This window comes from Tenebrio molitor, chromosome 1 (genome assembly GCF_963966145.1).
Source record: "Tenebrio molitor chromosome 1, icTenMoli1.1, whole genome shotgun sequence".
Classification (NCBI taxonomy): Eukaryota; Metazoa; Arthropoda; class Insecta; order Coleoptera; family Tenebrionidae; genus Tenebrio; species Tenebrio molitor.
Genome location: NC_091046.1, coordinates 3,310,004 through 3,335,472, shown reverse-complemented (window position 1 = coordinate 3,335,472; position 25,469 = coordinate 3,310,004). Strand labels below are relative to the sequence as shown.

At 40.0% G+C, this 25,469-nt stretch overlaps 1 protein-coding gene across 4 annotated transcripts in view; it reads right to left on the bottom strand.

The window, feature by feature from the left end:
• The window catches only part of LOC138136305 (heterogeneous nuclear ribonucleoprotein C), a 226,195-nt gene that overhangs the window by 27,802 nt on the left and 172,924 nt on the right, over positions 1 to 25,469 (bottom strand). For all 4 annotated transcript variants that reach the window (XM_069055460.1, XM_069055485.1, XM_069055477.1 and 1 more), the window contains one exon: positions 12,166 to 12,183. In XM_069055460.1, coding sequence (XP_068911561.1) covers positions 12,166 to 12,183 — 18 coding nt within the window. The remainder of the gene's footprint in view (positions 1 to 12,165; positions 12,184 to 25,469) is intronic.

Below are 25,469 nucleotides of genomic sequence, written 5' to 3'. Positions count from 1 at the left end.
AACCAACAACAACAAAAATTGATCATCCATTATCATTGAAATATTTTATGGGAAACAAATAATCCTCGTGTCTTTGAAAATTCTTCCAAAATGTTTAGAGGTTTGGTTTCTTCGTAGTGTGTGAAACTGTCACTGTCTTAGCACATTTTGCTATTTCCTCTTACTGCATAAAGCCAAAGCTTGTAGAGGTTTCCGCTTTTGGTATTTTGTTACTACACAAGTAATTTCTCGGTTTATTCCAGATCGTATCAATATTCTTTCCAAAATAATACAAAAAATCAAAACTATTGAATCGATACTTAGCAACAATGAGATTTAGTTGAAAAATTACAATTCAGCAACGCTATTACAACAGTAATAATTAATCCACTCTGGTTGGAGCTCGAAATTTAAAAAGCACCGAGAAGACATCCTAAAAATCTTTTTTTAATTAATGTTTGGAAACTGTTTTGGACATCGAATTTAACCGAGACTCTTCGCAATTTTTGCAAAGCGAAGTTGAATGTTGCCTTTAATCACAATTTAATCAGAAACTTTTGACGGCTGTAGAGCTTTAACAGAAACTCCCCTGGCAGAGTCTAGTTTTGTCGAAAAAAATATTCCATCTAGCGACAGATCCATCATCTATCATGCCCGAAAAGGCGTCTGCACCGGTTGATGAATCGTTAAAAGCGTAACGACTTTACAAATAAGAAGAAACTCGTCGTCTTCGTTGATATTTGCAACATCCCGTTCGAATTCAAAGGGAAAATCCTGCAGCGGAGCCGACAATGAATCGAACTTGTCGTGGCGAAGACGCCTTCCTCGCCTTTTATTAGACGGGATCGAAATTAAATTTCGCCGGTTTATGAGTTTCCACCGATCACGGTCGGCGGTGCATAAATTATGGTTGCCGGAAAAATCGCACTTTTCCCGTCGTCTTCTTGTTTTCCAAACTTGGAACTTTCCAAACCGTGCAGCATCCGTCTTCGTTCGTTGTGCCACAGCTCATTTCACAATGTCAATTTAAATTAGCATTTTTAAATGTTTTCCAAACTTCGCCGGTTTGTAGCTTAATTCACTATTTACTTTGTTGGCTGGATAATTTTCGCAGAGTTGCCTATTATTCCTTTGATTTTGAATTTGCATAAAAATTGGAAGTTCGCCCCGTTTGCGCCGACCGAGACGGCAGCGACTTTAAAGTAGGTAGTTAATAAAGTTTCAGACGGAATCATAACCGAAAATTAACTCGTTTCTTGCAATTATCAACAATAATGGAAACGACGAGGAGGGGACCGGCTTTCGACGGATCCAATCGGGAAAAAACCCAGGCGGGGGGATCGATTTTCCGGAGGGACGCCCAGGGGGACGGAAAAATTTCACTCCAGTTTATCCCCGGAAAAGTACAAGGAAAGCTACTTAAAGCGTTTGCACTAGCTAATTTCGAGCCGAGGGTCAAAATCGCAAAAATCATCATTTTCATCTCAAACAGTCACCTCAAACACCAGCACGTGCCTTATCTCTTTTTCTTATTTTTTATTTAACATCACAAATTCTAATATTTAACTTTCATTTCCCAAATTACTGCACTGTGGAAAACCGTGAAATTATGCCAAAAATTATTCTACTTTTAATCTAGAACAAAGATTGCTCTGAAATATTTTGGAATCTAATGAAAAATAATTGAAATTATTATTTTTCAAAAATTTCATTTTTGCTTTTCAGTCATTCAGTTCACTCAAACGTGTCCATCCTGCTAAATGCTTCTTAAAAGACACTTGCCCAGAGTGTAGTCCTATTAAGCATATAGCATAACTAAAATGTAGGGCACGCCACTGTAAAGCCGATTTGATCAACTTTTCTTTTTGCTTTTTGCTCGATATACTTCTGCACTCGATGGAATCAATCGCCAAAACGAATTCCACTCTTTGCATTTCAAACTTTTACGTATTCACAAGCGGACGAAAAGTAACTTTTTACGGACGCATTTTTTCGAACGTTGACCGTGGCGCGCTATCTGTTGGCCTCTTTAGTACGTTAGCAACGAAACCGACAAAACCGATAATTGTCCTGTCACCAAAAAATTTGTTAATATGTATTAATAAATGTATCAATCAAGGTAGATACAAAATAAATTTGTAATTTTTCCAATGATATCTTTTGCTTTGTTGTTCGTGCGGTCGCCTAAAAGAAATTATGTGCACTTCTGTCAAAAAGTGCCTTTTGTCCTCGCCAGTTTCAAGCCTCGGCTGCGCCTCGGCCAGAAAACCAGACTCGGACGAAAAAAAATCACTTTTTGGCCTTGGTAGCAGAAAACATTTTGTGTTGTGCTAATTGGAGTTGATGGTTTAAAATTTTACAGCGTCAGGATTTCGTTTGTACATTTGGAGTGTTTCCCTGTTTGGGGGTTGGGGGGTTTGACGTACGGGCGAGTATTAACGATATTACCGTCGGAACTGGGTCGATAAACCCTCCCTTATGCTTTTTAATACCGTTAAGTATCTAATCGCATTATTTGTCGGTTTTATGGATAATTTGGTCGAATAAAATTGGAGTGTCTTTTGATGACTGCTGTGAACGAAAACATTTATAGATTGGGAATTATTTATGCGATACACATTGACGTCCCGGCAGGAATCGATAATGGCACACGAAACCTGCAGAGCCGGTCCTGAATTATTCACGGCCACAATGCGAGATGATCGGGTTTTTAAACCACCGAAAATAGACATCCCTCAATAGAAATCCGCCCTCGATTCAATTAAAATAAGAACCAGAAGTAACACCGTTCCGGCGATGGGAATCGCCGAATTAATAATTTATGACGTCGAGGGAACGAGATTTAAAACGACTCGAAGAGTCATTAATTACAACATCATCGATTTACAATTTCCGGCATTCCGGCTGTAATTTAGTGGCGGACTAAAATATTATTACGGCCGATCGTAATCGGAAAATAAAAGAACGACAGCAGGAAAAAAACAGGGGAAAAACGGTAAACGCTGTCGGTGGGTGGAAAAAAAATTCGATTGTTTCGTGAATAATTGATAAAAATCGAAACGTAATTTTTGGGGTCGGGGGAAAAAAGAAAAATCGAGTCATCGATACGTCGTCGATTTTCGTGGTCGAGCGAATTATGACATAATAAATTTATGTAAATTTTTAATGAGGGCGCACCACACGTTGGTTGCTTTTACCACTGATTAAAATGGTGTCGAGTTTATGAGCCCCAGGTGTGCGGTGAATTATTTAAACCTTAACGCCATCAAACGAGATGATATTTTTTATTCGGAGGGTTAATTCTGTCAATCTATATATTTATTACGCGACGAATAAAATTTTAAAAATTCGTTTTGTGCTGCAGCGAAGCGTTAATTAGAACGATCGATTTGAGGGTGACGATTTCTCTTTCGTTCACTTCACTTTCGCTCACTGGCTTTCACCCACTGGTTTTCATTCACTGATAAATTTTACCAATCCTGTCTGATAACGTAATTTTGATTTTTTGAGCAACATTTGGTACCTCGCAGCACTTACACACAACCACTTTATTGACGTTACAGAATTTTGGTTATTTGTATTTTATTTTTTTCCATAGCAACCGATCCGTCCCAAAATGTGATTTATTTTTATTTAAAGTTTTGAACACAAAGTTCCAGACTCACTTTCTGAGGAGGTATCGAAAAAAACCAAATACAGCACTCGAGAGTGAAGCCGCTTTCTTTCACTTGAATTTGCGTGAACGAAACTTTCCCTTCTTCACTCTTACTGTAAATAACTATTTACTTTTAATGGCAAGAACAATTTATTATAATAATTAGGTCAGGTTTTTCAAGAGAAAAAGATAAAAAGTAATCTATATTGAACAGAGATGTCGCATCTGTTGTTTTCCCAGATTTCAAAAACTTAAAGTATGATCAACTGCATTGCGATATTTATTTTTGACTTTTAACAAAAACGAATTGAATCAAGACCATTTTTTTTTACCAAGACTTGAACGTGATACGTTACGTCGGAATGCACCGTGCGGTAAATATTTTCCTTGGGAAATTACTCAGGCGACAAGGTTTTGAAAGAAAGTAGAATAACAAATTTCGGTTGTTTATTTTCAACAACGACACGGTGCGAATACGAAAACCGCAAGAGGAGCTTAAGACGCGTAATCCGTGTTGGTAGTGGATAATTAAGTATAAATAATAAATATGTTGTCAGTTTTCTGACAGTAAACATGGTGGATGTACCGGGATAACAATTGTTTTAAGTATTTCGTCCAGGTGGTGTAAATTGTGGCGGACGTGTTTCAATTTTAAAAATTCTACGAATAAATAAAATGTGTGCATGTTATTAACCTTAATCAGGAAATTAGAATAAAATTTGATACTTAAATTTTTTTTAGGGGAAACGACCGGAACAGTATTTTATCAAGCACTTCGTGGAACTGTACTGTGAAATTTCTTCCTTTAATTGGCTTGAAAACTGAAATGGAGGTTACACTTTATTTATCGACACAATCACTTAACCTATTATATTTTCCAAATGACCAGGGATTCCTTTATGTGCGTAATTTTAACAAGCACATTTTATGTACTACTTTCGACAATAAACAAATTTAAAAATACATATCAAGTTTTTTTTTTAATAGGTGGATTCGTCGGACGGACGAAAAAGTTTATTGTTTCTTGAAAAAAGATTCACTGTTATCACATAGGGTAATTCACTGTAAATAATTGATGTGTTTTGATGCACCTGCAAGACAAATGCTGAATATTAAAAATCCGATTTCGTAAATTGCGGTTTGCATTTCTTACTGCTGAGAACAAGAACTGAATAACTAAAATATATGGCACATCAGTATGGAATAAACGCGAGAATGTTGCCATGTCTTGGGGCTTTAAAAAAAATGAGTAGTTGTTGCAGACATGTTTACACAAAAATCCATTAAACTTCAAATATTAGAAGCTAAAATGAATTAAGCTAGGAAGAAAAAGGTCTAGAATTGGGCTTCCGATTCTGTTTCCACATCTTAATTAAAATTTCGGTTTGGACGCCGTATTTTTGTAAAGTTTTTGTAATTTTGAATACAAGACATAAATCCTAAAGAGTTGCCATAGGTCTCATCTTTACTTTGCTTACAAGGGAAATGGCGAAAACTCAAAAATTCTAAATAGGGCAGCTATGATGGTAATTTACATGAGCTAACTTTTGTCCACTAAGTACCTAGCTAGCAATAAACATTTTTAACAAATGTTTGAAAGAACTTATTTTTTAAAATATTGATTATTGTACATAGGTAAAAAATTCTCGTTTATGGAAAAAATTGAGTTATTGGCACGCAGAATAACTGATTTAATTTCCAAAATTTATTATCAGCATTCTGGTACAAATGTGAATTCGCCAGGATAATAAATCTCCACTATTGAAATCTAATTCTGTTGATTGACCTGACCCATCTATATTATATTTCCCTTTGAAGTACAAAATACGAGATAATTAATTAAAATATGTGGTTTCCATTTTGAGTGAACATCAGAATGTCACCGTGTTTATTGGCGTTTCGAATAAAATCAGGAAAAACAAGCTTGCACGAAGATCTAACATTGGATTTTGTTACAGAACAGTCCAGATTTGTTTGGTGAATTTTTTCACGGTAATGTGCAATTTCAATGTAAATTAAAAGAAGCTGAAAATTTACATTTTTGACAAAAACTGAAAATCGAAAGTTTTCAGCAAAAAAAGAAAATGTTGTCAAAGTGTCCAAATTGTTGTTCAATAGACTGCAGAATTGCAATTATTAGGATAATTGTTATTAACAATTACAGCAAACGTCTGTAAACTTTGCCGAAATCGAAAAGTTGTTTTCTAGGTTAACAACGGCATCTCGTTGACGTTTCTTTGACATTTCAGCGAAATGTCGGGTTTGGCAAAAAAGCTGGTAAATTACCCATTCCAACGAATGTAAAATGTTATACGGGGTGTCTCAGCTAAGACTTTCGAGCCCAATAACTCAGTTATTTCCAGCGGATTTTTGTGAAATTTAAAATGCAGATATTTTAGACGGTGAAGAATCCCATTAATGCAATCACCCAAGTCTTAAAAACGTAATTTTTACATGCCTTTTTAAAATGTTGAATCAATAAAGATTTACTTAAAAAATTGATCGTCAATAAAAAATGCTGTAGAGATAAACTCGTCCTTGAAAGACGTCTGGTTTGCAAGAAAAAAGCAAAAAACTGTGTTAAACGTGGCTGCAAATGCAAAAACGTAGACGCGTATGAAACAAACGCGCAATTTTGCAGAATTTTGGCCATCCCTTTTCGCAGAAGCGCAGGTGACATATTTGACGCTTATCTTGCTAACCTTACAAACACTTACAAAGTTAAAGACAACATTTGGACGTAATTTATTATAATGGATGCTTTAATTCTTCCATAAAGGACTAAAACACGATCGGGATATTTTAGCAAGGTAATTTAGTTCACGTACGCTTGCTGTGTCTTCAAATAAATTGACGACTCTGTCAACCTTACATTTTGTAAAACCTACATTTGGATAGTGTTCCACGAGAAAACGAACTGTGTCACTGAAGTTCTTACGACACTCTCCATAGGCATTTTTTTTTTCCTTTTTCAACAATATTGAAATTTCTGCCGCTGTAGTCTATTTTTAGAGCATTTTCACAATTTGCCGTTTCTAATAAAGCGCGCCCAATTTTGACAGATTTTAAAGGGTTTAGAAAATGTTGCTTGGCAATTAATCATCAATTGTTTCAAAAGGTAACTGCTCAAATACCTTCAAATTTTACATTAAATTTTTAACGACAAAATCTAATCTTTTCGTTGAATCAGACAAGTGATTTACTTAATTTTTTGTGTAGACCCCTATTTTTTAATGTTTAACAATCTAATAATAATCGCGCTTATTTTTCGATAAGGGAAACATATGTTAAAATTACATTTTTTAACTTGAGGTAATTTTATTATTACCAATTGAACCTTCACAGTCTAAAATATCTGCATTTTAAATTTCATAAAAATCCGTTGGCAAGTAACCGAGATCTCTCTCCATTATCAGATAATAATAATAAAAATGTACAATTATAATTCCATAATGTCTAAAATTCATGAGTGATAAATTTGCAATGTCTGCTTTGATTTGTTTTCTTTTTGATCACATTGTACTCATTATGTATTTTATCATCAAATAATGTCCATTTTAATTTTATAACAACCTGTTAAAATTTTGTATTACGTAAAAACGTTGATAAAGATGTAAAAAGAACCGACAGTGGACAAGAATAGAATAACGTAAATCACCGATTTGCTGTGATTTTTCTAGTTGTAAGAATGGTGGATGCGCCGGGATAGACACAACACAACTCCTCTTCAACTATTAATTAGTGGTGCGAGCATATTTTTTTTACAAAAACTTCGTAGATTTTGAGAAGAGCGGGAAAGTTAGAAAAGTTAAGAGAAGCGTCTGGTATAGAGTTTCATCTTTGGTTTGGAAGTTCGTTCTCTCTCGAGCAACTCAGTCCTGTTACCCCATCTTAACTCCACGCACCTAACACCATAAGCGTGTAAGTTGTGCAAGGACGGCGGCGAGCGTCGTCCGCCGCCGCCAATTTTCTGTCCGAAGTGAGAGAAGTGTTCATATCTCCGTCCGCTTCCTCCCTCTTCTCGGCAGATGCCCCCCATTTCTCGTTCTCCCCTCGCGCCTTCCGTTTTTCATCTCGCAATAAACCACCGGATCCCCGCAAATATGCAAATAAAATACGTTGCGACATTCCCACCGAACAGATCACTTAATTCTAAATCCATTACAAGGATATTATTCGGGTGGAGGCGTCGGTGAGGGTCGGTTTTTTAGTGCCGTGCGCAAAGTTTGAACGCTCAGTCGGCAATGGTCGGATCAACCATTAAAGTTAATTGAATTTCCTTAGCGTCTGCATGCGGGATGTTGAACCGCCAAATTGACTTGGAAATGGCCGTGAAGGAGGCGATGTATTGCGGAATATCTGAATGGTTGAGCACCTTGAGAGTCACCACGAGGGCTTCTTTTCAACATCGGCGCTGCCGCCGCCCCCGCCGCCGGCGAGATTAAATAATTCTCTACACATTCTTCCCGGCCATAAACGGAAATGTTTGCAACTTTCATGAATAAAACGAACGAAAGTAATACGGGAAGAACGGCGAATTTTTGGACGCACGCATAATAAAAGTGTACACGGTGGGGGCGGCAAGTCGAGGCCGTGCTTCCGGCCGCCGCCTCAGGCCGGTGCAATCGTAAATAACACAACAAATAATCAAATCTGGATGCCACAAAAGAAACTGCAAGAGCAACTAAAAAAATTATTGTGAACGTCGCCCAGAATATAAATGTGGTAATAGTTATTTACGAAATGGGTGCGAAAAGCGCATGAGCGCATTATTTTAGGCACGAGCGACGGAGGAGCGAGTGCTTCATTTGCGCGAATGTGTCAAATTATTTTCAGAATGCTCAAAAAGGCGAATGCTTTTTGGATGATTTTGAAGTACTAGTGTGCAAAATCGACGTTCGCGCACTAGTGCCTCAAAATGGCCTGCGACTACTATGCGGTCGCGAAATGTCTTTTTGAAGGTACTGAGTTGAAAAATGAAATAAGTCGAACTTCATTGTTGATTGCAACTCCGCAAAAATTACTAAAACCCACATGGATTACTCTAATGACTGATTTGATTACTTTTGACTGGCGGCAGACTTAAAACATTGAGGTGACAAGTTGGCTGTTCGTTGGCGCATTATCAACCTTTCACTCGAACATTTCCACCAGATAACGGAAAAATCAAGAGAAACGAACCCGTCATTCCGAATCGACAGTTCTAAAGTCGTAATATTGACAGAAGCGACTCGGCTGAATTTATTTTGTGATTAACATCTCCACCACACTCTCCGGATTTTACATATTTATTAGCATCGTGTAAAAACAGCCATTCTGTGTACTTTACATTCCGGTTCTGCCTCTCCGTATCATGTTTTTGATTCATTTACATATTTCGCCGTCGACCTAACATTCCAATCCATCGATCTATTGTTGTTAAATTAGAAATCCTACTTAACATATCGCCGGTGTAGATCTCGACCAGTCGTTGCCTGCACGCTCGGCGCACGTTTTTCGAACGCCCTGCCATTTTCACCAACTAATTAAAACTATAACACTTTCGTTATAAACATGCCGAAACGCCCCTGATTTACATATTCGCATCGGAATACAAATGGCCCTCGACTCGCCGGAAAACGGGATCGAATTAACCCTCCGGAGTAAAGATTCCGCATCACATGGCCAGTGTTATCGTGATCTGTCCGAAAATGGGAATTTGATTGCGGCGGTCGCGAGATGGCGCCAGCGTCTGCCGCTTCCGCGCGACCAGTCGCCGCGCCACTATAAAGCAACCAGCCCGAGCGCCGATGATCGATCGAGCGCCGCTTCAAAACTACGTGTTAATTGACTTTCCCGATGAAAAATCGCAGCCGCTGCGGGTGTTTCGGATGATCCGCTTAAAAAAATATCTTCCACGTCTTGATAACAAACGAGGAGACACTCCATATAACGATTATTAAATGACTCGTTAATAATTCAGCAGCTCAGCGACCCAACATAATACATATTCAGAATCAACTGTGATCAATTAATTTCCTTACTTATCGAGTTCTTGATAAATTACAGGAGCGACTGCAAGTCTGCCGTTGAACTTTTTCCGCCCCGATATTTACATTTTTCCCTTATTACACTTGCGTAGCGGAAAGATCTGTGAATAAGGGCGACTATAATAGAAATTAATATTTTAGAGGCGCGAAGAGGAACGGATAGAAAAAAGCGATGAATAATTAAAATGTGGCATCGAAAGATTTTATTTCGGATTTGCTGACAGCTCGGGAAGTCCAATATTGGTTCAAATGCAAATGGCAACGTCAAATGCTTCAACATGAATACAATATGATTTTCAAAAATTTCCGAAAGTTACCAAAATTTTAAAAAAGATGAAACAACATCCTGAGAAGAAATTTTGTCTCAAAACATGACTTGAAGTCTCGCATTACGTAACGTAACGAGACTTTTCCAGATTGTGACAAGATTTTGGCGAATTTTCGAAAATCGTCTTTTAGTCAATCTTGAAAGTCAACTCTTTCGCACAAGTTTTCAATTCTTTCGACAAGAATTCTTATTGACGGAAGTGTTTTGACATCTCGTTGATCTAGATTCTTTGGAACATTTTGAAAGTTCGCATGATACAGCATGATTTTCAAAAATTTTCCGAAAGTTACCAAAATTTTGAAAAGTACGAAACAGCATCCTGTGTACTAGTGGAAACATTTTGTCTCAAAATATGACTTGAAATCTCGCCAGCATTACGTAACGAGACTTTTCCAGATTTTGACAAGATTTTGGCGAATTTTCGAAAATCGTCTTTTAGTCAATCTTGGAAGTCAACTATTTCGCACAAGTTTTCAATTCTTTCGACAAGAAGTCTTATTGACGGAAGTGTTTTGACATCTCGTTGATCTAGATTCTTTGGAATATTTTGAAAGTTCGCATGATACACCATGATTTTCACAAATTTTCCGAATGTTACCAAAATTTTGGAAAATACGAAACAGCATCCTGTGTGCTAGTGGAAACATTTTGTCTCAAAATATGACTTGCCAGTCTTGCCAGCATTACGTAACGAGACTTTTCCAGCTTGTAACAAGATTTTGGCGAATTTTCGAAAATCGTCTTTTAGTCAATCTTGGAAGTCAACTGTTTCGCACAAGTTTTCAATTCTTTCGACAAGAATTCATTCTATTGACGGAAGTGTTTTGCCATCTCGTTGATCTAGATTCTTTGGAAGTTTTTGAAAGTTCGCATGATACAGCATGATTTTCAAAAATTTTCCGAAAGTTACCAAAATTTTGAAAAGTACGAAACAGCATCCTGTGTACTAGTGGGAAACATTTTGTCTCAAAATATGACTTGAAGTCTCGCCAGCATTACGTAACGAGACTTTTCCAGATTGTGACAAGATTTTGGCGAATTTTCGAAAATCGTCTTTTAGTCAATCTTGGAAGTCAACTGTTTCGCACAAGTTTTCAATTCTTTCGACAAGAATTCATTCTATTGACGGAAGTGTTTTGCCATCTCGTTGATCTAGATTCTTTGGAAGTTTTTGAAAGTTCGCATGATACAGCATGATTTTCAAAAATTTTCCGAAAGTTACCAAAATTTTGAAAAGTACGAAACAGCATCCTGTGTACTAGTGGGAAACATTTTGTCTCAAAATATGACTTGAAGTCTCGCAAGCATTACGTAACGAGACTTTTCCAGATTGTGACAAGATTTTGGCGAATTTTCGAAAATCGTCTTTTAGTCAATCTTGGAAGTCAACTGTTTCGCACAAGTTTCCAATTCTTTCGACAAGAATTCTTATTGACGGAAGTGTTTTGACATCTCGTCGATCTAGATTCTTTGGAACATTTTGAAAGTTCGCATGATACAGCATGATTTTCAAAAACTTTCCGAAAGGTACCAAAATTTTGAAAAGTACGAAACAGCATCCTGTGTACTAGTGGAAACATTTTGTCTCAAAATATGACTTGCCAGTCTTGCCAGCATCACGTAACGAGACTTTTCCACATTTTGACAATATTTTGACGAATTTTCGAAAATCATCTTTTTGTTAATCTTGACGGTCAACTGTTTCGCACAAGTTTTCAATTGTGTTTTGGCATCTCGTTTACCTGGATTCTTTGCAACATTTTGAAAATTCCTCTTGCCTTAAGACACCCTTCCCCGTCTTCGACACATCACGTCCCCCTCAGTCCAAAACCTCTGGTCTCGTAGTAGATTGCCACGCTTTATACGAGTCCGCGTTCGTTCTGGTTTACGTTAAGTCGCGTTGCATACGAAACCGGATGCATCGGGCATATCGACGAACGGCTCAGTAATGGAATCACGTCCCGCGTGTACCGCAGATTTTTATTAAGGATTTGTTTGTTTGCATGTGTGCGATATATTCCCAGTCAATTTAAATCGAATTTATGAGGCGAACAAGGTACGTGGCAACGTCGCTCCGCCCCTTCTGAAATTCAATCGACAACCTTTATATACGTACGTACGTGTGGACGACGCGCGTAAGCGAACACCAGCTGGAGGCGCCATCTGCAACCTACCTGTCGTAATAGTAGTCCCTGGAACAAAACAGTAATTAGATAGTGCAACTGGAGCTTTGCGTTGTTATAGGTTGATGCAATTATGGATAATTAAGCTGCAAGTGGTCGTTGCATTGGAGCAAAGTTTATGTTGTTAATTTTGGGGTTGTTTGCGGTGCGAATTTGGCAATTCGATGCCTTCGACGGATTAGCGGACGTCGAAGTGGTGCTCGATTTTATTCAAATGGTCGTGTCATTTTGCAAAGTAAACAAGCGACTGATTGAATTTCTGCATAATTATAAACAACACTCGATTTTAATTAAAAACGGGCTCATCTGCAAAATGCGATACAACGCTTTGGTGTGGGCTCACGGGATATTGTTTCGCTCCTGGCCACTTTAAAGCTTACCCATTGTACCAAACATGAAACAACAGATTTGCAGGAAATCTTGCACCATCGTTTCTTCAAGATTAAGTCAACCAGTTCTCCATTTTCGAAGAAGATAACCTAAACACATACATTGCGAACGAAAACATATTATGTATTTTACAAAATTACGAATGTGTTCACTCTTAGAATACCAGATTTGAATCCAACTGAATAAATGTAGTGGTTAAAAAACACAGTATTCTTACTGATAACTGACGCTATAAAATAATTTTGGGCAGCACCTTGGACTCTGGTTTTTTGTTGGAAATGCTTCTTCCACAGACCTTGATTATTTTGACAGCAACATTTTTTTGGATTAGCATTTTTTATGTCGATCGAGAACGTTCCACTTTTTCATAACGGCCGAAGTAATAGTTGAGCTACCTCGCGTTTGTTGGTTAAAAGCAGTCCAAAATGGAGATTCGTTCCAAACAAATAATCGTCAACTCCAAACGAAAGAAACTTTGTTACAAGACAAGGAAATGCCCCCAAAAGAGCAACTTTAAACAAACTAAGAGCACTCGTTACAATCATGAAATTCAGATTACTTGTGATAAAACTTTTCGCGGTAGTGTGAGAGAAAGTGGTAAAAAGTTATTGTTTGTAATTAGAACAGTTTTGACGAGAACTTCTAGATGGAGCAGGTTAATAAATGATAAACTAACTACGTTGACAGTTGGGATTCTACAGGACGTTTCAAATTAATAATAAACAATCGTGTTTATTAAGAATAATTCAGAAAGTTTGTAACAATCACCAATATAAAAAAGTGATGATTTAACATGTAACTCTCTGTACAACGGATTTGTGATTATAAATTTAAATATCTTTGTAAGAATGAACAGGAAAACAAAACAGCGAATAAAAGATCTGTTAAAGAATTTGGATCGACACGGGAAGAACTGTAGTTGTTTGTATAAGAAAGGAAAATATATCATTTCCTCCCCTGGGTGAAGTTTAATCACTCAAGAGAAGACTGTTTTCTATGAATGTATATTCCACTACTTCTTCCTATTTTTTTAGAGAAATAAAATCCAAATTAAACTTGCTCAAAATTAGAGCATCAGAGTAAGCACATTTGCCGTTACCAAGGTTGTATCTTAATAGTTTATTTTATCCCCGCTTTAACAAACAAGTTCAATATCCTTGAATGGTTGGATTTATTACCAAAAAATTTAGAGACAAGTACGAAAGGGAAAACGATTTGTTCAAAAAATTAATGACGGAAAGAACTTCAAAAAAAAAAACTACGGAAACTGTCATTTGAGATATTTTTCAGGCAAGCTGAAAGCACACTAAAAGCATATTCCATGTTAAGAACAATGTTAGGGAAAATACATATCAGAAATGAGTTTTAATAATGTTGTACGATTATTCAGAATGTTATTTACTATTACTGTACTTTCGACCCAAAACGAGAGTTGAAATGCTTATTTTGTGTTGAGGTAGTTCAGGGTTATTGATGTTATTACATATGAGTGTCCCATCGCAGTTGGCGTTGGTGACGCAGTTGAATGTGCCGCAAGCCTCATAACATGAGTACATTCAGAGTAGAAGGTCTCTTTGTGCTCCCCCAGTTGCGACCTCAACTTTGTCTCGGTCTTCAATCTCTGGGCTTAACACAAAAAGACTCACTTCTACTCTTTACGATATAATCTACTATTTTTCAGAGTGAACGAAAGAGAATCAAGCCGTTAACGTTCTGGAATAGAATTTAAAAGTTACTACTTCACTTGACCCTTCCAAACAATCATTCTCAAGTACGAAATAAAATGACTTATCATAGTTGTTGATAACGAAGTCCTTGCTGTTGACCCCACTCCAAATCAATTTTATTTATCGAAAAAAAAATCTTTCTACATCAAAAACCGGACGTCTTCATTTGTCCGAACCGACACTCAACTCCAAATAAACATTTAAATCCATCGCGTGAATTATTAAGTCGGGTCTTTTAATGGCCTTTTTATCAATCGCTTTGCTTTCATTATTAATGAACGAACTACAAAATCAGACAGCCAGTGATGGACGCTATCGATTTCCCTCAACGCATCATAATGGACATTTCTAGTAGTGCACCGGACCCACCCCCGCACCACACCCTCCCTGCAATATTTAATGCCATCAGCGGACCGACATCGCACCGTGTAGAAGTCGATTTAACATTTTCCTCCGCATTTTACGACCCCTCGTCCGGATTTATTTTTAATACAATCCGGGGGGGTGGCGGCCTGTTTTGTGAAGAGGACCGGCCGACAAAGGAAATAAGATAAAGGGTGTCTCCCATGTGTGTGCTGACCACAAAACGTGAGATGTTGACTTCGACGTAATCGAGTGTGAGAACCTTGATTACAACCACCTCGAGTACTTGGGTAAATGTTGGCCGAGATGGAATCCGGCCTTGCTTGTTGATTCTCGCCGAACACGAAAAACCCGGAGAAAATTGCAACGGAATGTCTTCCGCTGCACAAATCCCATCCGTCAATTTTATTTGTATTTATTTCGACGCCACCTTTAAATCCGAAATGCGGGAAAATGCACCCCTCGTGCGTACCCCGATCGGACGTTACCGCACCCGTCTCTCGTTGCAGCGCCTGTGCCGCTCACCCGAACGCGGCACCGCTGCCAATACGCTTATTTTTCGTGTGCAGCAACGAAACGTTCGGTGCCAAAGTGCTGAAATTCACCAGATTAATTTTGCCAAGCTGTGGAAATTATTTCGCGTTGAAATAAATTTTTTTAATGAATAATGACGCGCATGTGGTTCAATCGAACGTAAATTAAAATTTTAATTAGAGATTTCAGCGCAATTTTCGTCTAGGTGGAAAAAGTAAAATAATAACATTTTCAGATTGGCGTTAATTTAGTTAGGCTCGGTATTACATTTCCATCCGCGCGCTTGACGCGAGTATTTTTGTGTTTTGTGCAATTTTTAATTAATGTGCGCGCATCGACACTAATGAATGTGACCGTGCAACCGGACAGACATTTAATTCGGGGCAAAAATTCTGCAATTTTTGCACGCTCCACGTTTTAATTACACCGTAATTAGATTGTCATCAGGAGTTCACCTTTCCACAATAAATTTATCGGCGGGGAAATTTTTGTACGAGATTATTTCGTCAATTAAAAACGCACCGAGCGAAACATCACGGTATTAATTATTAATACGGCCAGCTGGTCCGTGGTATCTGAACCCCATCGACAGTGCGTGGAGTGGGCTAGATTTAAATCGCGCGACTGACAGTTTTGTGTGGCGGGATCTTTCTGCCGATTCGTTTTGGTACATTAGTAGTGTCATCCTGGGCGCTCCTTCAGGACGAGCCCCAAAAGTTTTAATAGGATTTTTCAAATCTCTTCTTGATAGTCACAATTAAGAAATAAATCCGCGGTAAATCTGGGAGTGAATCCCGCGCCCCCGGAAATTCCGGGCCGAGAAAAAAATATGCCCGCACGTCGGCGTTCCGTGTTGCAACATTTAGCGTCGGCGTCATAAAAAAATCAGGACTCCGGTGTCATCAAATTTTCGTTCGTGATTGTGGGTCGAGTTGTAGCTCCGAAGGAACACAGGGGAAATTATGTAGAGGGCCGAAAGTGGATCCGGCAATGATTTCGGACATTCCGGACGATGTTCGGTGAACAAGTTTCATTATATGGCCCGGCCTCTGACTCTACACCCTCGGGTTTAAGTAATTGAACGATATACACATCAGGACGTATCACAAACCGGAATTCTCTCCACCGGAACGCCGGAGTTCCTCCCGATAGGAGAGTCGGCTCATTTGAAAAGACGAAAAAACAAAACCGTCGCAGTGACGAGTCGTTCCGGACGTACGCAGTTTTGAAAAGAGGCCCTAATGGCCGATAATTTTGTTTACATCCGCTCCGGTTCTGGTCCCCGTTCCATCCCTAATGAAGACGAGTGCGCGTTTGTGGTCGATCGCCCGGCCAATAACGACGCCGCATAACCGGAAACAAAGTCGTCAAAAAATACACTTCCCCGTGCTGGTCGTGGGGTGGGGGGTGACAATTTCGCCGTAAACAAGATATTAAACAAAACAATTTAGTCGGTGTCTTAGAAATTCGAGGCACGACGTTAATCTTATCAAAAACTTGTTATAATACAGAAGTAATCTTTCACAGTATTAAGGTACATCAAAGATTGCTCTCGGCTCGGAAGATGAAAGTAATTGGATTTGTCTCAGAGTCCGTAAATAAAAATAAAACCGTTTCTCCATCTAAAGCGTTTAACTTTCTTTTAATACGAGCCGCGACGCCGGGTCAAAAGAATTGACGGCGACGCGATCTGACTTACCGGCTGCACTGTTGGTCGTCTACCTCGTCGGGGCTCTCTTATTTTTAGACGGATCGGAAATCGAACGGGGACGATGGAAATTTAAGTCGAGTTGTTTTTTGCGCGGCGGCTTGTCTCTTGTAAAATCGCTCGGAAACCTTTTAAGCAATTACCAGCGACCACACCCCCGTCGCTCGGGGATGCCTCCGGCACACATTTCATCACGAAACGTCGATGGTGTCGCGGCCGCCACCGACACCCCAACGAATATAATCAGATAAGAGCTCGACGTTCATGTTTTTGGAACATTACTGTCAGTCACTCGAGTGTTTATATTTTCATCAAATGGACTTGTCGGATAAAGGACTTCATTACAATGTGGCGGTAATTATGTTTACTTTCATTGTTGCTGGCTGTCATGGCCGGCGCTCGACGCCACTTAAACCCCTTTGCGATTGTACTTATTTCGAATCGGACAGGTGGTCACTTTAAAGTCTCTCTCGCTTTCCGACCATTAAAACATGCAAAACGGGCAAGGGGACGGTCACAGGGACCGGAAAAAAAGCGAAACGCGTCTTAATCCAATCCCAATCCTTTTCGTGGCAACATATTGGGACGAACAAGGACGTAATCGAGTGAGGGAGGGTTCTTCCACTATTACACTTTACAACCCGGCGCGCCTTGTAATTTATTCTATCCTTTCTATCGGGGAAGTGGTGTTTTAGCATTTCCGCGAGATGCTGTGATACATCATTGTCGTTGTTTACGCTTGTACCGGCGGCATTTTTCATTATCGACGCAAGAAGTAACTTTTTTTATGCCGCCATCGGCCCGTTTATTAACTGGAAATTCGGAACTTCTCTCTTCTTTTTCTCGTGTGGATTATCGAATGATGAACGACGCACCATACCCACAATCAATTTCCTCCCTAATTGCTTTTGTTGTACAATAAACTTAATTTATTATTGGGGAAAAATGCCCCCCACCCCTCTCCGTGACAACATAATTTTTTCCCGCTGCTATTTTCTAATGAAAGACGTCATTGTCTGGCGGCCTTTCAAACTCATAACATATTCACGATCCTCATCCATCATTACTTTGTTGCTTAAATAAAACACGACGCGGCTCAAATCTTCGAGCCAGCTGTTAACTACAAATTGATATTGCCCGGAACATGCATGGTCCTTCGAGCCGGATAGAATAATCGTTCCGGTGGAACGCACAAACGGTCGTAATTACTTCGAACCAAAAAGAATATATTATGTGACAGGATTGTGGACCGAAACGTCGTAATTGCTCCTCGGAGACTTAATTCTTTATAGGAAGAGGGAACGGATTGGAGTAATCCTTTCTTACATTCGGTTGGACTTTTCTAAACCAGAAACGTGCCATTCTCACGGTCCGCTTGGAGTCACTCTAACAAGCGGATGTTTTGGACGACACACGACAACGTCTCAGCACCATTACCGCTCCCATTGAACAGAATACTCGGACTAACAGGACGAAGAAGATCGTTACGACAATGACCCTCCTCGGCATAATTACAACGGAGGTTTCCCGGAAGAATCACCTGGACTCGGATTCAAGGTCGGCCGTGTCACCGCAGTCGTATTTATGACGGTCGGGGTTTTCCCCGGATTCGGTCGCTAATCGGCGCCAGGACCCTCCATTATTTTCAATCAAAACGGAGGGTTTTGGGGCGGCGTATGCAAATACGCCCCGAAAATAAGAAGAGGAAGGCTTAAACGATACCTTGGCGTGTCGGGCCGGGCGCACCGCACCAAATCCCCCGTTAAGACCGGAATCAGGAATGCTAAAATGCCCCTAAATGGGGGTCGAAATGGAATATTTGATTTCTAATTTGGCGGTCGCTTCTGGGGCTCGAAATTCCTACCTCCGAATTACGCACCACGCCAACCCCAATTTGTAATTCGAGCCGGCCACGCCGCCTCCCGATTCCGCCGTCGTAAATAAAAATCAATTAGCGGGGCGGCCGTTCGAGGACCGTGGTACACGTGTAAATTAGCGACCGTACAAGGGGGCGGGCGCGATGAAAGGGGGAAACTTGGGGGATAGTTCGTCCCAGTTGGTGAACTAACATAAAATTATAGATTCCCGGCTCCGCGGCAATTACGATGCAAGGCTTCACTAATTGTGGCTTGTTCTCTAATCTTATCTTGCAGTCACGTCCTGCGACTTGGCCGTCGCTTAATCGCCCTTCGTCTCCCTGATTAAAGCCACGGCCCTGTGCGACACACGACGAGACGGCCGAAAATACGATTGATACGGACCTTTCGCGTGAAAAATTCATTTTGTATCGCAACAGGTCGGGTCGCAGTAGGAACTGCGACATTTCGCCCCCCACCTCTTCCGCGAGACACGCCCACCGCGATTTCGCTTGTTTCGTCTCAAGTCGAAAACAAACTCGCAGTCTTAACCCGTATCTTTGCTTTATTAAAACTTTCCGATCGTTATTTAACTTCGAGACGAGCAGTGTAATGGCAAAATTTAATCTTTGATCAAACCGCTCCATTTAGAGCTCTCTGATGTTTGATGAATGTGTGAATTAGACTGTGCACTCGAATTTGACAGGGTGAACCCAGCTATCTGCATCTATTTTTGATGACAATGGTAAAACTTGCCTGCTTGCAAATTGTGCTGAGGCACTAATTGTTGCTAATTTGTTAAATCAGAAGACATTGTAATCTCACACTAGGTGTATTTATTCCCAATTGCTAACCAAAAATGTCTGTCTCGACATCGAATGGATGAAGAAGGAAATTGTTATTTCTAAGTCTGTTACTAAGCATGTTTTTTAATTTTTGGAATAACAGTGAATGCAAATTTTGTAAATATTTTTTGCATAACAATTATAGAGGATTTAAATCAAGGCAACAACCGAGCAAAATGACAATTTAGGAATTGCAAAGGTGCTGCGGAATATTTAACTGGCGAAATTTAAATGTTCTTTCCGAGATGACGCGGAAAATTACGAGAGCTAAATAAGCCTTAGAAATTTACATTTTTATAGATTCTACTTTAGCTGTATCAAACTGTATGTTTTCAGATGACGTAACCGCTGTAAAAGTCAAATTCAAAAAAATGGTGGATGCGTCAGGAATATTACACTCAAAACTTGTAATGTCTTGAGAGAAAATTTGGAGCCTGGCGTTTGCGGATGATTTGGTAATTGTGGCAAAGAGTGAGAGAGGGAGAGAGAGAGAGAGAGAGAGAGAGAGATGAAGAGCCTGGGAAAGTATGTGAGGAAGAGAAAGCTGGAAGTGAATGCTGAAAAGACGAAAATGATGGTGTTCAATAAGAGCAAGAGGAAAAGGAATGAGTGGAAATGGGAAGAGGTGAGCTTAGGAGGAGAATGATGATGTTCAAGAGCATGATAGAGAGTCTATTGATGTACGGGGCAGAGATCTGGGGATGGAAGGAACAAAAGGAGGTAGAGAGAGTGCAAGAAAAATATTTGAGATGGGTGTTAGGAGTGGTCAGAGAAACGATAGGTTACATAGCGAAGGAAGAGTGCAAGAGGAATAGGCTGAGAGTGAAAGCGGAAAAGAGAGCGGCAAAGTTTGAAGACAAAATGGATGGAAGGGAGTTCCGGATACTAACGGAATTATGGAGAGAAAAGAAAAAGAACACGGAGAAGCAGGAGAGAGAAAAATACTACCAAAGGAATGGGTATGCCAGTGAAGAAGTGGAAAGATTGAGAGCAAAGGAACATGGATGAATGTAGAGCTGAGTGAAAGGGACAAAGACATAGACAAGCAAGAAAGAAGGGAGAGAATCAAAGAATCCAGATACAATACGGAGTATGAGAGATGTATGACAGAGGAAATTGCGAAGTACCTGGGGAGAGAGAATGCAAGAGAAAAAAAAATGATGGCGAGATTCTGATGTGGGAACGAGGATAGAGAAAACAGGTATTGGATGGAAGGAGAGGAAAGAAAGTGCAAAATGTGCTACTAGGAGAGAGAGAGACAACCAAACACATGTGGAATGGATGTAGCGAAATGAGAGAGAGGAAAGGAATTGGGAGACACTGAATGAAGATGGAAGCAGCTTCTGGAAAGATAATTGGAAACACTTTGATCTCTTCCCCCGAAGAAGTTTCACGTTCAAAAGTCGTTTTTTGCAACAAAGACGAAATAATTCGGACAAATCTTCAAAGGTGTACTCTTCTGCATCTGCTCACAAGTCCTGGTTGCGAAGAATTAACGAATTAAACTTGCCAAATCGGGTTTCTTCGCGTTACTCCTGTGCATTTTCAGTCACAGTTGGTTACAACTGCTGTGGACAATTTGTTGAAAGTTCAAAACCAGAAGCAACCACCGGATTGCGGAACACACCCTTCACACGACATAGAGTTGTTTCTAGAAATCGAAGAAAGAAATCGAGGACTTTGAAGTGCATGTCGCGAGGCGATAAAATTGAAAATGATGGGGGAGCCATCCTTTGGCACAAACTGCCTCGTCTTGCGTCAAACGTCTCTTGCATGTGCACACGGACCATTTTCACGAACGCAGAAATACTTTTGTGTGTGTATGAACACGTAATACTGTCATTTTTACGATTGGTTTTAGTATCAATTCTCCCACGGGACTATTAAGCTTTATGACAGAATAGGTCAGGTGCTTTGCCGGCTGATGTTCCGTTTTTATAACGTCGCCCATAAACATCACTCGTAAATGCAATGTTTTACTTTTCGCGTTTTGTGTGCACACACACACATTCGCGTTATTGACATCTCCACCCCATCTTAACGACCGGGGCGCCACCAGTCCAACTTAAAACGGCGTTTCCCCTCCTGACGAGGTCCTGTTGCCCCCTTGTCCTGCTGTCTGTTCGGCATTGTTAATGGGACATAAAGCATTTCTGGCTCCGATTGAAATTAGCCAGGTCTGAGACGTAACAGCCGTGTAGTCATAACTGAAGAACAACTTAATAAAATGGAAGTGCGAATCGAGTTTCAATTCGTTTCCGGGGCGGCCACCGGTTGATCGTTTCGCGGATGAAAAAGAAAACTTCCAAGGATGTGCAGATGCAGATGTTCGACGATCGCATACGGAATGACGCAGTGTTTCGGATAGTTTGGTTAAGAGTGCTCGGGATGCTGAGCACGTCTCGAACAATAGTGTTATCAGGCCTTGGCAGAAATATGTATAAATATATAAGAAATACGTATACAGATTTACGAATTGGAGATGTTTTCTTGTGAAGGTTATTTATGAAGACGGGTTTTTCCTGTTTCTTTTATTACGTAGGGAGATTTGATTGAAGTTTAAAATTCTGTTTTTATTTTACCTGTGGCGGTGGCAAAAAAACGCAGAGAAATTTTAATAATGTCAAGATATTGGTGTACGTATGAGGATGTGACTAAACGATATCATCTAACAACGAGATCGTGAGAGAGACAGAGAAATATACAAGACAGAAACGAGAGCATTCAGTAAATGTACAATTTAGGAATTGGCAATTTTCCTAGATACTTATTGAGTTAGTTTTTACATTCTATTCATCTTGCAACAATAATAATGTGGAATGATGCAAAAACATTCCGTTCTGTACAGTTTCAGTCGCCTTTGTTCTTTTTGCTACAGACTAGGAAGTATCTAATGATTTTTATTCGAAAACTGCATTTATCGGTATCCATGAGTCCATGTGACGATGACATCACCTCCGTTCGCGACACAGGTGCGGATTTGGGAGACTTCTTTTTTTAAATGGTAGACCAGTTTATAAAATTAAGAAGGAAAAGATTGAATACAAAAGACATGAAACGTTTCCCGGCACCTCCACCATATGGAAAAAATATATATGTATTTTATTACTCGCCGTCAGCTTGACAGAGTAACATCTACATCATGAACCATAAAGAAGAAGTCGTCTCGACTTTAGTCTACATTTGTAGAATTAATACAAATATGTAGTTATTTACAGTAAGAGTGAGGAAGGCAAAGCTTTCGTTCACGCGAATTGCGTGACCATGCAATTTAAGTGAGCGAAAGCAGCCTTACTCTCGAGTGCTGTATTTGGTTTTGTTCGATACCTCCTTAGAAATTGAGTCTGTAACTTTGTATTCAAAAATTTAAAGACATAAAAGTAAAACACATTTTTGGACGGATCTGTTGCTATGGAAAAAAATTAAATACAAAACAAAAAACTTCTGTAACGTCAATAAAGTGGTTGTGGAAATTGTGAAAATGGATGATGAAGAGTTATATGTGCCTGATGATGTCCTGAAATAGGCAAGTGCCGCGAGTTACCAAATGAGTGAGTGAAAGACAGTGAGCGAAACACGATGAGCGAAAGAGAAGTGAACGAAAAAGAAACCTTCACCCACTGGTAACTATGGATACAGACTCACTTTCTAGGGAGGTATCGAAGGAATAGAGCCTCCCTAATCTTAATTTATGACGAGTTCAAAATATTTATACGAAAACTGGAACACATTAAAATAAACCGACTGTAGATCACCTTCCTCTTTTTTTTCTCCTTCGGCGGTTCGCGTAAAGTAAACGATTAGAATTCGTTAACGAGCGGCGATGCATCCTGGTCTGCGTGAGAATTTTTCGCCGGTAACAAGCTCATATATCTTGAAGGGAGCTCCTTAAATTATTCATTCCATTATAAAACTCTTAAACGCGGATTTAATATAAGTCCCATCGTAAACGTGTCTTGTATCCGTCGGCTCCGTAATTGGTGGATGCGCCAGTAACAGTTTCTCATTGGAGCACTCCGAGGAAAGACGAAAAATCAGTACAGAGACGGAATTTGCATGGGAAATCACCGGATTACACTACCAGATTACTGTTTGAACGGGGAAAAAATTAATGGCAGACGGAAGACTTGAAAGGGGACTGTAAATTTTTATGAAGTCCGCGGAACGGATGAAATATTGCACGCATAATGGAGGAGGATCCGGGACCCGGAGGAGGGAGCGTTATCGAACGATTGTTGCGTTTTTCTCTTTGCGGCGGGAGGACTCGGGAGAGGGTAATTGCACCGTGGGAAGGCGGAAGCCAATTATCCCAGATTTTATAAACTTATAGGTTTCAGAATGGGAAGTAACGCGACAGTTCGAGAAATTAATCTATCTCTGGGAAATAAAATAAAAACGCGAGACCGTCTACTGACGTTCCATTATTCCTCATCCCATTACACCAGAGACGTGCTTATAATCGCGCTCAAAATGAGAAAAAGCATTTTCACAGGGTAATGGAGGGTTTAGTATTACTAGGAAATGAAAAATGCAAGACGCCCCATATTAATAGAAAACGTTATCTCGAAACCGAAGTGAGGAATGTTTTCGCGCAAAACCGAACTAATTCCACGCCAAGAAGCAATCTTCTCGGGACTTTATTCATCACGGAACGACGACCAAATAAAAAAAAATATCGAAAAGAACGAAATTATGTAATTATAATTTGGTTCAATGTCGGGAGTACCTCAAGGCTGCAAGTCAGGCCCACTGCTGTTCGTCCTATAGTACAAGTACAAGATATTACGTCAGTTGTGATTAAGAACAGAGATTTATGTAGCTTCTATTCTCCTGTTAAGAGCCATTCCGGGATAAGAAGTCAACAATCTTTGGCAGGAAGTAAAATGTGTCCAAAATGGCCCCCAAAAATCCGACTAATTATTTCCGCAGATTTCGCCCCCGACCGTCTATATAAAAAGCCGCCCCCGTTGACGTTGATGCAGTGTCGGGCTTTCGTCACCGGGGGCGTCTAGAATGGAGTGACCGTCGGATCGTCGGCGGCGAAGAATGGCGCCATCGTCGCTAAATTGCCGTAGTGGGGAGATTACAATAAAAAATGTCGCCATTTACGTAGCCGGTCATTTTTCCGCAGGCCCTAACAATACGCGATAAATACCTTGCTTTATGGGGGGAATTCCGTGTGAATTCGGGCCGAACTAACAATGGACCGGCGCTCCGGTACGGGGACAAAGTGCCGACGATTCCGGGACAGGAAATGAAAAGTCCCCGACGAACCGGATGCCGATACCGTCGGCCGGAGGCTGCGGCGTTTAAAACAGAAACAAGCAGGTCGACGATTTTAAACGGACCAAGAACAATAACAATCCGATCGTCGAGTGGTGGAATCGGCCCGGAATGGATCCGGTCGTCCGGAGTAATCCCTCTCCGACGGCGATCGAAATCTGCTAATCAGATATCGAGGTCGGCCGTGGAAAAATGGAACTTTCTGCTGCCAACACACATGAAAGAAATATGAACACGGAAATCTAGGAGAGAGATGTATATGTCAGATGCATAGATAAGAGCTACCATTCAGTTAGTGTCAAAAAATTGTAGAGAACTAGAAATGGTCACGCGCAATGTACAGCTTGACAATAACAGCTTGGCACATGAAATGTGCAGAAGAGGAAACGAGAGAATGTGTGTAAGACAAGGATATGGCTAGGGTTGTAGGTACGGTACACTCAATGAACACAGCAAAGAAGACCGAGCACTGTGGCCAAGCGCCTAGCGCGCCACTTTGCATTCGGGAGGTCCCGGGTTCTAACCCCGGTACCGCCTGACCTGTAGTGGATTTTTTTCAGGGGTTTCCCCACTACATCATATCGTGGTA